We start from the raw sequence: 14,477 nt of genomic DNA, 5'->3' as shown, positions 1-14,477 counted from the left end.
GAAATTGAAGGACTATTAAGTAAGAAAAGAGCTAAGAATTTGATTGGGAACATTTTCAAGCCTGTTCATGGTGTAAGAAATGAGAAAGTGTGTTCTGAAGGGGAGCAGTAAGGGTGTGGCTAAGGATCCATTTTCAAGGGGGATTAGTATAGGTGTCAGATATAACCTTCAGAAGGTATCAATGAGGATGAGATTACACTAGCAGAGAAGTTGTGAGCAGGGAGGAAGGAGACAAAAGGAGATGAAATGAAGGAAGGTCATCAGTACTGGCCTTTTAAGAAAGGACTGTCTGGTTGTGAACATGTATTATCCTTTTAGATAGTGATTTTCTAGGGGTAAATCTGTCTGTCTGTGTCTACCTATCTGATCTATCTATCCATCTATCTGTCCGTATCTGTCAATTGTCTATCATATCTATTATATTCTGTCTATATTATTTTGTGCCTATACTGGGGTTTGAAGTTGGATGGGCCCTCAGCTCTGTCCCTGCTCGATGGTAGTTCTCTGCCCTTTGAGCCACAGTTTCACTTCTGGCTTCTTTTTGTTTGCTTTTTTTTTTTTTTTTTTTGTCTTTTTCCTTTTTGTACTGGGGATCAAACCCAGGATGTTGCATTTGCTAGGCAAGCACTTCCACTGAGCTACATCCCAGCCCTACTTCTGACTTCATTTGTGGTTAAATAGAGATTAAGGAATTTCATAGACTTTTTCTACCTGGGCTGGCTTTGAACTGTGATCCTCAGATCTCAGCCTCCTGAGTAGCTAGGATTACAGGCATGAGCTTTGGCACTTGGCTTAATTTCCATATTTTCTCCTTTGTAAACATTTGAAACACTGTTCTATTTAGAGATAGGCTAAACAATTCCAGCAACAAATGGAACTTTCTATAGCTGAGAGGTCATAATGGTTCATTTTTAATTGAGTATATAGTGTATAGTGTGTATAGAGTGTATAGTGGTTTCTTTATAGCTTCATGAAAATATTAAGTAGAAAATTCTATAAACAACTCATACTATTTGATATAGTATAGACAGATTTAGATTGTCATCTAGGTCATTTTGTCACACAGTAGTTAGTGACGTTGAGACATTAATTTAACCATTAGGTTTAATTTTCCCCATTTGAAAGTAAAATGAAGAGAATTAACTGAGAAGCTTCTCTTGGCCATTGCTACCTTAGGACACTGGGTGGTTCCTGGACTCACTGCTCAGTCAGTGCTTCATCAGTAATAAACTGGTCATTCTTGTACGCACAATTAAAGTTAGAAAATTAATCTATCTTTAGTATTCCTTACTAACATGATAAAAATATATATAAACAATCCTTTCCTTTTCTGTCTCCTACCCATTGCCAAAGGAAGGTTATAAAGAGCTGATACTTTAGTGCCAGTCCTGAGGCTTGATCCTCAGAGTTTACATGCTTTATCTAAGCTCAAGGCTAGCTTTCTGCCACTTGAGCCACAGCTCCACTTTTGGCTTTTCTGGAATTAGTTAATTGGTGAGAAGGATCTCACTCACAGACTTCCTTGCCAGGTCTACTTCAAACCTTGATCCTCAGATCTTAGCCTCCTGAATAGCTGAGATTACAAGGCATGAGCACCAACCAGCCCAGGCCCACTTCAAACCTCGATCCTCAGATCTCAGCCTTCTGAGTAGCTGGGATCACAGGCATGAGTCACCAGCACCCAGCTTAATTTTTTAATATAAGACTTTCTAAATTCATACTGTAAAACATCTTTCAGCATATTGTGTCATAGTGTAGTTCTTATTGAAGACAGGTTAAGCGTTTCCACTCTTTAAAACAATTCTACTATTAATTCTGTTTTTGGTATTACTGAGGTTTGATCTCAGGGCCTTGAGCTTGCTGGGCAGGTAGTCACCACAGAGCAACCTAACATTGTGTCACCTGGGTGCTGACCACCAGGAGCTCCAGAGCTTCCTTTTGAGCCCATGGTCTACCTCTCCCACAATACATGGTTCCTCCACAGTGGACGAGGTGGCCAGTACTAAACTGTGGCCCAAACTCATAGGAGCTTATTACCAACACCCGCAGATGTATCTTGTTTGAGAAAGTTGCTCCATTATACACTTGTTTCTTTAAAACAGGCAGTGGCGGGCTGGGAAGGTGGTTCAGTCGTAGAGAGCTTGCCTTGCATGCATGAGGCCCTGGGTTCGATTCCTCAGCACCACATAAGCAAAAAGAAAAAAGCCGGAAGTGGCGCTGTGGCTCAAGTGGTAGAGTGCTAGCCTTGAGCTGAAGAGCTGAGGGACAGTGCCCAGGCCCAGAGTTCAGGCTCACGACCGGACCAAAAAAAAAAAAAACAGCCAGTGGGTTCCCTGTTCTAGGTCAAGTGTCTAGCAGGTAACAGAGCTGTTAGAAAGTTTAGCATTCTCTTAGATGCACTTATCTTTGATTTCTCTACTGATTCCTTTCCCATAAAATCTTAGTGATTATTATTTTTTTTGTGATTTTTTTTTATTTATTTATTTTTTTTTGTGATTATTATTTTTAAGCAAATTCTTTTTTGCATCTATTTAAATAATCATCTTTTTTTTTTTTTTCTTTTGATGGGTTTCCATCATCAAAGTTCTCTTCACATTGTTCATTCAGAGATACTTGGAAACTACCACTTGGCTTTGTAAGTGCAGTTACTAACTATACATACAACTTTCTCCTTGTTCCTCTCTCTCTTTCTTCCCTCTTCTTGAGCCCTGATGGCTTGCTTTTGTCTGATGTTCCACCTACTCTTGTGTGTGGCTCTCCTAACTTTGATGCTCACCTGTTCTTTCACACTGGGACCAAGTGGTTTCCATTCAGCACCTATGACTATGTGTCCCTAAATTTTCTGACTTTCTCTTTTACTCCAGACTTTCATAGTCATCTGTGTTTCTATTTGGATGTGTCATAGGCCTCTACTGAATCTGAAAATTAGTTTCCAAACTCAGTTCCTTTCATTGTGTTACCCTTTTCAGGAAATGTCACTGTTACTCACCTAGGGGTTTGGATTGTATAGCTTTAAGATGTTTGTGAACTCTTGCATTTTTCTCATACTGTATATGTGTAGCCCTCCTGTCAGCAAACTCTGAATCTTTACTTGGAGGATATTTTAATCAGCCTTCTCAATTTTCTTATTACCAATCTAGTCCAGGCTGCCATCTCTTACCTGCACTTCTATAATCTGTCAGGCTCTCTCCGGTGTTTCCTGGGACTACCATGACTGAATACCACTGGTTAGATGGCTTCAACATTTCATAAGTGTTGTCACACTCTGGAGGCTAGCAGTGAGCTGTCGTAATGGTTGTTTATAAAGTCTCTCCTTATCGTGAAGATAGTTATCTGAGAAGATAACTCTTGGTCTTTTGTGTGTCTCTCTTGTAATCTCATAATACACCAGGCATTTTGGATTAGGGCCCAGTCTAATGGCCTGAATTTCACTTAATTTCCTCCTTAGAGGTTCTGTTTCCAAATACAGAAGCATTCTGAGGTCCTATGAGTTCAAGCTTCAGCATAAGAATTCAGCCATGACAGTCTCCTGATTTTTCTCTATATTCTATTACATAGGAAATAAAATTGAGAATCCTTCCCAAGATCTACCAGGCTTTACGTGATTCTACCTGAGCCTGCCTGGATCTTCTTTCCTCTGCCTGCAGTGAATGTTCCTTTCAATATTTGAATGTTTTTCTCCCTTGCTTTTTTAATGATCTGACCCAAAGTTACCTTGTTGGAGCCATTTTTTACTAAGATTTTTGTTAAACAGAAGCCCTCAACTGTCTCCTCCTTGCCTTGATTTTTTCCATAGTGCTCTCTCTCTCTCTCTCTCTCTCTCTCTCTCTCTCTCTGCTTTTATGTTCCACATTAGTGCATGTGTAGCACATACCCTTTCTGATGCACATTGTGTTTACGTGTCAGAGTAGTGTATTCATGTCTGTGCCATACATTCTTATACTCTTGTGATGTGTGTGTAGTGTGTCATCTTTGCTAGGATAGTTATTCTGGGAGGGCAGGGACTTTCCAGGCTTGTGTACAACCTGTAATAAGCACAGTCTTCTTATGACCCATGTCCCTTTCTCCTGTGTAACCTCCAGTCTGTCTTTAAGCAACTTACCAGTATCTGCTAAATGAATACATACTGCCTGTTACATTTTTATTTTATCTTTTGGATTTGACAGTAAACTTCACTGATACCATAGGAAAATAAATTGAGCTTTCATTATTACAGAATTTGGTTATTTTAAAATAATTATTTTATAATTCTTGATCTAAATTCTAAACAGGCTCTTGACAATTGAAATGCCATTTTTATTGTAATGTTGTTTTTAGTTGTATTTGTTTAGTGTTATGTTTCTACTAACAAATGGTAGAAACTTAAAATACTGAAAATCATTGTATTTGCCATGATTTATAGTAAATTGGGTGTCATAATGGCTTTTTTTCTTACTTTTTTTGGCCTTTGGTTATAGCTAAGTCATATATATAGGTAACAAATTTATTAAGCACTTGTTATTTGCTAGATACTATGCTTATATTTAATGATGACCAAATCCTAGAATAATAAGTAAGAATGTTCTCATGGTGTAACCTATCAGTAAAACTCCTAGGAATTCCAAGAAGTCTTTCTTTTCTGATTTTACCCTTAGCAACAAATATCTGGTGAAGATGAAGTAGAGTGTTCTGATAAAGATGAGGCTGATATTGACGGAGACGTGTCCAGTGACTGCCCAACTATCCGGGTTCCGCTGACATCTCTCAAAAGCCACCAAGGTGTGGTCATTGCTGCAGATTGGCTGGTTGGAGGGAAGCAGACAGTAACAGCTTCATGGGACAGAACGGCGAACCTGTATGATGTTGAGACATCTGAACTTGTTCATTCTCTGACAGGTACCTTACCATAATTGAACTTCCTAACTGAGCACTTGCAGGTCATGTGCATATTATATCTGATCCTACAAACTACTTCTTGGCCAGAATTGTTTGAACCCTCTTGGGTCTTTGAAATTTTTGGAACTCCTTTGGAGTTCATAAAATATTGGTAACTACGATTGCCTTTCAGATATTAATTGTAGCATGCAGTGTTTAGCATCTAGATATTTGCAATGTGATTTTTTTTTTTTTTATTGATTTTCTATTTCTCTGTGATAAATTTAGCTGCTTAACACAAGAAGAATGTACTGTCTCAAGGTTTCCTGGTCAGGCTTTTTGAGTTCATGGGAGCCTCTCTGCTCACAGTCTTTCAGGCTGAAGTGAAGGTGTTGCCCAGGTGGGACCTACCTCAGTGGGGCTTAGGATCCTCCCATAAGCGTACTGGTCATTGAAAGAATCTGTTTCCTTTTTGCTGTGTGACTGAGGCCTTCATTTTCTTGCTAGCTGTTCGCCAAGGTCTATACTAAGCATCTAGAGGCTGTCCCGGGATCCCTGATGGCTTGTCTAAAGGCCTTTACAAGGCTCTTTGCTGTCTTCCAAGCCATTAGAAGCGAGCCTCTGCTAGCTGAAACTTTCAGATTTGGGATTGTGGGCCTTTGAATGGGCCTACTCACCTGGTTAGCTCAAGGCATTCACCCAGAGTTAACCTGTCTTTTGATCAGTACTAAGTCAGCAGACTTAAAGTCCATAATTGTATCCATGAAATACTTTTTGTGAGAGAAAATGTATAATAGTTTATGTATTTTACTGAAGACCCAGTGTTATGTACACCATTAGAAACAATCCTAGAAGTAAAGAATTAAGATATAAATTGTTATGCTTAACTAGGTAAAGTGAGTGATTTGACTCTGATAGAATCGGGAAGTGGGTTATACTACATCTGGTTCTTGTTTTTTTAATTGGATAACTGAAGGGACTTCTAGACTGTCAGGGAAAACCAGTTTCAGCAGGACTCTATATCTTGTGAAGCGAGCTCTTGAGGCTCACCTTCCCTTGGATATCAGCAGTGGAGCCCATGAGTAGTTTTGATTCTTTCACTCTGTATGTCTGCGGGTGGATGATCTTGCATTTCTGTTGTATTTGGTTGTAGGGCATGACCAGGAGTTAACGCACTGTTGCACACACCCTACTCAGCGGCTTGTGGTGACCTCTTCCCGTGACACGACTTTCCGTCTCTGGGATTTCAGGGACCCTTCCATCCACTCCGTGAATGTTTTCCAAGGACACACGGAGTGAGTTGCCGTCGTTCAAAGATCTTAACTATGCATAAAGAAATTTTGCAGGTTGCCATTAAAATGTAATTCTACCCTTATTTTCAGTATTTGTAGCTTTGCTCTCTTTCAAGATAACTACCTTTTCTAAACCTTTTGATCCAGAGAACTAACAGGTTAAGGAAAACTGCAGATAGTAATTTTTACGTAATTTATGGGTGTGGAATGGGCCTGGGAGAGGGGATGAAGAACTGGAGGCGTCCAGGGCGGGTGGTGCACATGAAGGAAGGGTGATCCCGCCTCCATCCAGTGTGTCCACATGGAGCTCTCGGTGGCCACTCCGGACTTAGTGTAATACATCTTGCTTAGTTTAGATTTTGTTATTACGTGTTATTTTCAGGGCATAATCTGGGAGATGGTATATATATACTTAGGTGCACACAGACAGGCAGAGCTGCTCAGTCTGGGGTGTGTCCCCCTGCTTGTAGTTCTAGCAGGCAGCTTGAGCATAAGGACTTCCTACATACCTACATACCGGTTCTTCTAGTCTGATCCTGGTCAGTAAATGAGACTGTCAGTTGTGCATGACACATGCCAAGGAATATTTCTTGATGCTTGCTCCTCTTCTATATCTCTCTCCACACTCCTCTGTGCTTCCTATCTGATTCAGCAGCAGTTCTCCTGTCCATGTACACCCACACACATCCTGTCCACTGCTTTCCTTTGCTCCACTGACCCTTCTTATCCCATGTGATACACTGATGTCCAAGAGGATCCCTGCCTCTTACGCTCAGGGAGTATTTAAAAAAAATTTTTTTTTTTTTTTTTGAGTCCGGTCGTGGGGCCTGAACTCTGGGCCTGGGCGCTGTCCCTCAGCTCTTCAGCTCAAGGCTAGTGTTCTACCACTTGAGCCACAGCACCACTTCTGGCTTTTTTCTTTTTGCTTACGTGGTGCTGAGGAATCAAACCCAGGGCCTCAGGCATGCAAGGCAAGCGCTCTACCACTGAGCCACCTTCCCAGCCCCGGGAGTATTTAATTTTAAGTTTGAATTTTTCTTGGTGCTACTGGAATTTGAATTTCAGAGCTTTGTGCTTGCTTGGGCAGATGCTGGGCCGATTAAGCCACACATCCAGTCCCAAAGGAGTGAGTGAGTGAGTGTGTGTGTGTGTGTGTGTGTGTGTGTGTGTGTGTGTGTATGTATATATATTTTTTTACTTGTTGTGATTTTTTTTTTTGGGTCGGTCATGGGGCCCAAGCCACACATCCAGTCCCAAAGGAGTGAGTGAGTGTGAGTGTGTGTGTGTGTGTGTGTGTGTGTGTGTGTGTGTGTGTGTGTATATATATATATTTTTTTACTTGTTGTGATTTTTTTTTTTTGGGTCGGTCATGGGGCCCGAACTCTGGGCCTAGGCACAGTCCTTCAGCTCTTGAGCTCAAGGCTAGCGCTCTACCACTTGAGCCATAGCGCCACTTCTGGCTTTTTCTGCGTATGTGGTGCCGAGGAATCAAACCCAGGGCTTCATGCATACAAGGCAAGCACTCTACCACTGACCCACCTTCCCAGCCCTTGTGATTTTTAAAAAAAATTGTTATTATAAAGGTGATGTATAGAGGGTGGTTACATACAGTTGCATAAATTAGAGGAAGAGTACATTTCTTTTTGGACAATGTCACCCCTTCCCTCACTCCTAAGGGAGTATTTCTAAATGCCCATGTATTTGTTCATTTCAGTACTGCAAACTGAAAAATTATGTTTTATATATTTTAGTTTTAATGTTCAAAATACTAGTAAGATATTTGGAGGAAAAACAGGACATATACTTTGAAAGAAGCCTGAGGTTGGAAAACAAGTTAGTGTCCTGAGTCTAAGGGTCTACAGTAATGTTAGTGATCAGTAATTATGAACGTGTATAGAGATCTTCATGTGTGACTAGGTCTTTTCCAAGGGATCCGATGGCTTCATCTTGATGTTAGATAGGCTTTTATTAGCTTGGGTTACAGTGGCCACAGTAACAGAACACATCTGCATTCAGCACTGTCACTCCATCACAGAACTGCATGGGCTCGGCCCAAACCCTGAGAACTCTGCTAAGTGGCTCCATCTGCGAATAGACTCCAGTCCTGCCTACTTAACACATTGGTGGGGAGGAGGCCAGGGTGGCGCTGGAGACCAGGGAGAAGAACCACATTATCCTGGATATATCCTCCCTGACCTCTGCTACATACAGAAGGGAGGGACCGACATTTAAGGGCCCTGTCGGGCCATGCTGTGTGCACACTGGAGTGGGGTGGGGGCCGCTCCAGCTGCTGGGCTGTCATTCACTGCAGCTTTCCTTCAGGGCACCCCAAGGCGTGGGGGTGCATGCCTCAGCACTCCAAGGCACTGAAGAGTGAGAACTCCATGGGCTGAGCATTTGTTCCTAATTATTTTGAAGTTTCAAGCCAGTCGGAAGAATAATATAATAATAATTAATGGATTCTCCTCGTTTTGTATCACATTTGTTTTTTGGTCTTCTTGTCTGTCTACATAAAATGTAAAGGTATTATACTGAACATATATCTTTTAAGAATACTATTTTCCTAGTACAGAATCATTCTCAATCTCAAGATATTGACTTAGATTTCATCTGGTATTTTGCTTATATTCAAATTGACCCTCTTGGCCTTTTTTTTGTATTTTTTTTTTATTGTAAAGATACTGTACAGAGTGGTTACAGTTACATGAGTAATGAGTACATTTCCTATCGAGCATTGAATAAATATATTTTATCAGTCACAGATCTGTAAGAAAGCTTTGAAAGGTTTTTCTTTGGTACTAGATTCTTTGCTGTATCAGTAAAGGGAAAGCTTTGATCCTTTTTAGGGCTTTCTGAATTGTTAGGTGTGCTAATGGGAGTCTGGATATTCTTCTGGTTCCTTGTTCTATGCAGACATGTATAAAGGTGCCTGACCTACGGTTCCCTCTAGCCTTCATTGCGCAGCCTTGGTTAGGACTTAGTCAGCAGATGGAGCTTAGTCAGCAGATGGAGCTACAGCCTTCTTTATTGAACACACCTATTTCTTGGTAATATCCTATCAGCAGGAAGCCTCTAAAAATGTCTCTGATTTAGAAAAGCAGGAAATGAGACATTTCACAAGGTTTTATCTGAGGGATTCTTTAGTAACTGTTGCTTTTTTGTCTTTGTCATAAATTCTGAAGGTTTGAGCCCGTATGAACAACACATAGCTGATAGCATTCATGCCAGGGCATGCTCTGATTAAAAGCAAACATGATTTAATTCTTGGTTGAGAGTAGAAGAAAGGTCAGTGTCTGCAGTGTGTGTGGACACTTAACCTGTGATGTTCCCAGTGCTGCTTATGAAAGCCAGCCCCGGAGCTTCTGCCTTTCCCCTGTGGGCCTGTCATGATGGCTCCTCTGTTTTGTAGGCTTTTCTTCAGCGCTGCACATCACCTATGTGTCATCCATGAGCCCTGAGTATTTTGTTACAACCCTGACCTTGAGGGAGATGGCCATTCAGCCTTCATGTTAGCAGCTAACATAGAGTCTGCCAATTCAAAAAAAAAAAAAAAAAGTGGATGTGTTCTCTTAGAAGTTTATTATTAGGCCTACAGTACTGTCTTTCAATCTATCAAATATAGTTACTTGGTTTTCCAGAGTGGTTTTCATAAGACCTTTAACTCAATTCCTGAATATGTAAAGCAAAACTCAGACTGTCAGTCCTGAAGAAGAGCAAAAAAACATTGCTGTTCTTACTGCTGTAGCCTTGTAAAGTGATCCTCCTTTCCTCCTTCCTTCCCTCCCTCTTAGGGCCTCACGCTTTTGCTTAGCAAGAGCCTTTTTACTCAAAGCTGATGCTTTACCACTTGAGCCAAACCCCACTCTGTCTTCTTGCTGGTTAATTGAAGATAAAAGTCTCTCAGATTTGTCTGTCTGGGCTGGCTTTGAGTCAAGAATTTTGGATTTCAGCTTCCTGAGTAGCTAAGATTACAAGTGTGTGCCACTGGCACCTGACGAAGAGACAACATTTCTTGAATATACAGATGTCTTTAAATATACAAATGCCTTTGGTATAGTAACATGATAAGGAGCTCTCTTAAAATTTTATTTTAGGGTATATTTTCATTCATGGGAACTTAGCATAAGTTATTTAGTAAATTTGTTTTATAGACATAGAACATAATGCCTTTTATAATGTGAGTAATAGAACTGTACATTTCATCAAATATGTATATTGGATTTTTTGAAGGCAAGATATAACTATATAGGTTTCACAATTCTTAGCTTAGATTTGTAATCTAATTTCTATAGGAGTCAGACAGAAGAGATGTTTTTCCTCTTTTCAACTTGCATTTTTATGTGGCTTCTGTGCCTTTTTTGAAAACTAAGAGTTTAAGATAAAATGTTTCATCGTGAGATAAATACAGTAGCTAAATGGATTCCCTAGAAACCCATACTTTAATTATCTTTGTCAGGTGGAGATGGAGAGCCTTGATGTGGGCTCTGGTTAAGGCTTTTATCATACATTTTTAGAAAGGACTAACAAGCCTTTCTCTTTTTGATGTATTTCATTTATTTTTCTTCTGTATTATGACATCTCTTCATTATAATAGGAATTCTAGCATAATGATATTGATTTGATGTAACTGTGTGGCTGTTATTTGCTAGTTGCTAGTAGCTTAGTGTGTACCAATTTATATGAAAAGTAACTTTAGGTACTTTCATAATATTTTACTTACTAGCAGGAATGTAAAATTATGCTTGTTGTTCTTGACAATAATAGACATGTTTCATTTGGAAATTTTGAAGTGACGTGATCATTTCAGCTGTTGGCCATTTCTTTTTCATGTATTTCTATTGTAATCATCAGGAGTTGGAACTGAGTTCAGTGCTTTTACCTGGTCTGAGCTAAATCCATACGGATCCATGGACTTTTTACCTGGTAGCATTGTTCATTTAGCCAGGCTAACATCTTCCTAAGGGAGCCCTTCCTCTCCTGGTCTGTGTCTTCTACACACCTGTTGAGGTGTGTGTACACCTGGTGTGTGTACAGGCTGGGCTCTCACCTTAAGGAAGTTGTTTCTAGGTTTTATCCATTCCCTGTCCTTGGAGAGGTTCATGAGCAGAAGGGCCTGGCTCTGGGCCTCTGAATCCAGGGGTACCACAACCTTCTCTAGGAGCTTGGAGAGTTTTCTTCCCTCTGCTGGCCCCACTTCCTTTTTATTTTTCACTTTTTGTTTTGCTTTGTTTCAGTTGCTGTAAAGAGGGATTGCCAGTTGAAGCAGTCATGGTGATTAAGTTTCCTCTGTGGGTGGCCAATGACTTTGGCCCAGACCTGCCTGACAGTATTTATCTACCAGTGTGAATAAACCTTGGCATTGAAAAGAATCTGAAATTATCTGAATGCATAAAATATTCCAGGATAGAAAAGTTTTTCTTTCCTTTTGATTTTCCACATAATTTCGTTTCATTTTAGTTTAAAAATGAACTTTCTCCCAAAGAAAACAAAGCACATCTAATAAAAATGACAGCTTAAAATTATAATAACTTTTTTAAATTGGGATTTTTTAAATGCCTTTATTGCTAAATACCAGTTCTAAGTTCTTGATCATATACTTACCCAAGGTAAAAATAGCTTTGAATTTTATGTGATGATAACCAGTAGTTTTCTTTATGCTTTGAAGGAGAAAAAAGTTTGAGAAATGACTTTTTTTTTAAAACTAAGATGGTCGATTCTAATTATAACCGAATTTTGTACTTTGTCAAGTTAGCACACAGGAAGTACTGGGGCCAGCACTGTAGGAGTGCTGCCTTGGGGTGGACAGTTTGGAAGACCACACCTAGTTTCAAAATCTGCTTTACTCTTGGTGAGTGCTTTTCAGCACTGTTCTGTGAGGAGTCAGAAGAGAAACATCTGCTGAGTGATGTCTTCTGGGAACAGTGGTTCAGTAGAAATGGCTGTTTGAGGAATTAAATGACCTATGTGTTACTGCAAACTCACATCATAGATCTTGGACCCAAACTCTCAGTTTTACTTGCTCTCATGTGCTGCAAAGTATGTTCTTTTTAATTAGGTGGGTCAAAATAATTTTATTTTGAGGATGTTTGTATCGTTATATAATCCCTAGCAATAATTTGTTGATATCTAGAGTGATAAAATCTTAAGAAGTAATAGACTAATAGCATAAATTCCCAAAATATTTCCCTGTTTTAGAGTTTTCTCAGTTTAATTCAACTAAATATATTGCCCAGATTGATAGAGAAATACAGTGGGCAGGAGTTGGCAGACATGAAGTGTGTTTGGGGTTGTTCTTTTGTACTGACCATTGACTGCCTTGTGGCCATAGAAACGACCAGTCAGACGTTAGTAGGTGTGGATTGTGTGAACATACCGTGTACATGGAGTGTGCAAAGCAGCTTTGAGAGTGAGGGACACTGCTGTGCAGGTTTCCTGGGCAGCTTGACTGGGGTAGGCCAGCAGCTGCACAGCTCCTTATTCCTTTCTGGCTCATTGTCCTGGAGCTTGATGGATAGATAGAAATTTATTGTGTTTGTTCCATTTTGATACATTTTAAAGTTTGGATTCAGGATATAGTTTTAAAAAGTTAGAAATTTCTGTTTGTGACTTTTTTTTTGCAGTCATGGGGTTTGAACTCTGAGCCTGGGAGCTGTCCCTCAGCTCTTCAGCTCAAGGTGAGCGCTCTACTGCTTGAGCCACAGCGCCACTTCCAGTTTTCTGGTGGTTTATAGGAGATAGGAGTCTCAGGATCTTTCTTGCCCACTGGCTTTGAACCACGATCCTCAGATCTCAGCCTTCTGAGTAGCTAGGATTATAGGCGTGAGCCACCGGTGCCCAGCTTTTGTTCTGTTTTTTTTTGGGGGGGACAGGGGTGGGAGGTTGGTTGTGGGGCTTAAGCTCAGTGCCTGGGTGCTGTCTCTAAGCTTTTTTTGCTCAAGGATTGTGCTCTACCACTTGATCAGAGAGTGGCCCTCGGGGTGACCCACACTGGAACAGTACTGGACTCCGACTCGCTGAGCAGACATGACCCACCACTGTCATATGCAGCAAGTGTAAAGCAGAAACCATGTGTGTTGTGCGAGACCAGTGGAGCAGTTCTGTAGTTTGAGCTTTGGACAAGGTGGTAGTGACATTGGTGTGGACTTTGGGTCCTGGCACAGCCAGTGGCAGCTGGCTCCGTCCACACTTAGCTCAGACGGGGCTGTTACCAGGCAGGTTGGCAACTACTTTTACTTCCTGTCACATCAGCCACTGCCTGGGTTTTCTGTTTACGTCTGAGCTGCAGTGTCTGACACTCAGTTATAGCATGGAGTTAACACTTCATTTAACTGCCATCTTTAAGGGAGCAAGGTGTTCCACATAAGTGACTCCTCCAGTAATCCCTCAAGAACCAAAACTTTTTCAGAAAGACTGAATCTTTTGAATTTTGTGTGTGTGTGTGTGTGTGTGTGTGTGTAAAAAGAAAGAAAAACAAGGCTGCTTTTAGGAATCTTTTATTTATTTTGTCGGCTGTGGGGCTTGAACTCTGGGCCTGGGCACTGTCCCTCAGCCCTTCAGCTCAAGGCTAGCACTCTACCACTTGAGTCATAGCACCACTTCCGGCTTTCTGGTGGTTTATTGGAGATAAGAGTTTCACAGACTTTCCTTCCCTGGCCTGGCTTTGAACCATGATCCTCAGATCTCAGCCTCCTGAGTAGCTAGGATTACAGGCGTGAGCTACCAGCACCCGGCAGGAATCTTGTATATATTATTATATTGCTCCGCTACACTGAGTTGCTCCCAAAGTTTTGTGTGTCTGCTTCATATTTTGTGTTTCCTTTTGTTCTGGCTTCTCTGGAAGTCAGTAGTTGCTTTTTGCTATTGTTTTAGTGTCTATTGGTGGTTCCCCATCCTACTGCACCCCTAGGCCTCATTTTTTTCTAACTTACTGCTTCTAATATTGTTAAAGTGACATCACAATAAAAGCTAAACTTGAATAAAAACATAGGACATATTCTTTTTTCTTTTCTTTTTTTTTTTTTTTTTTTGCCCTGGGGCTTGAACTCAGCGCCTAGGCACAGTTCCTGAGCTTCTTTTGTTTAATGCTAGCACTCAGTCACTTGAGCCATAGCACCACTTCTGGCCTTTTCTGTTTATGTGGTACTGAGGAATCGAACCCAAGGCTTCATGCATGCGAGGCAAGCACTCAACTACTAAGCCACATTTCTAGCCCTGGGACATATTCTTACTGAAGAAAATTGTAAGTGCAGAGAAGTTGTGTTTCCTTCTATGGGAAAGGTCATGTTGCAAAACAAGCCAAGAACATACATTGGTTAATCATGTATGTATACC

At 40.7% G+C, this 14,477-nt stretch overlaps 1 protein-coding gene across 2 annotated transcripts in view; it reads left to right on the top strand.

Annotated features, from left to right (window-relative positions):
- Positions 1-14,477, top strand: part of Wdr37 (WD repeat domain 37) — a 68,250-nt gene that overhangs the window by 37,460 nt on the left and 16,313 nt on the right. For both annotated transcript variants that reach the window (XM_042686115.1, XM_042686114.1), the window contains 2 exons: positions 4,635-4,875; positions 6,008-6,149. In XM_042686115.1, coding sequence (XP_042542049.1) covers positions 4,635-4,875; positions 6,008-6,149 — 383 coding nt within the window. The remainder of the gene's footprint in view (positions 1-4,634; positions 4,876-6,007; positions 6,150-14,477) is intronic.

Source organism: Dipodomys spectabilis, unplaced genomic scaffold (assembly GCF_019054845.1).
Source record: "Dipodomys spectabilis isolate Male_0828 unplaced genomic scaffold, ASM1905484v1 ptg000096l, whole genome shotgun sequence".
Taxonomy (NCBI): domain Eukaryota; kingdom Metazoa; phylum Chordata; class Mammalia; order Rodentia; family Heteromyidae; genus Dipodomys; species Dipodomys spectabilis.
The sequence above is the reverse complement of the archived record's forward strand: the minus strand, read 5'-3'. Positions and strand labels throughout refer to the sequence as shown.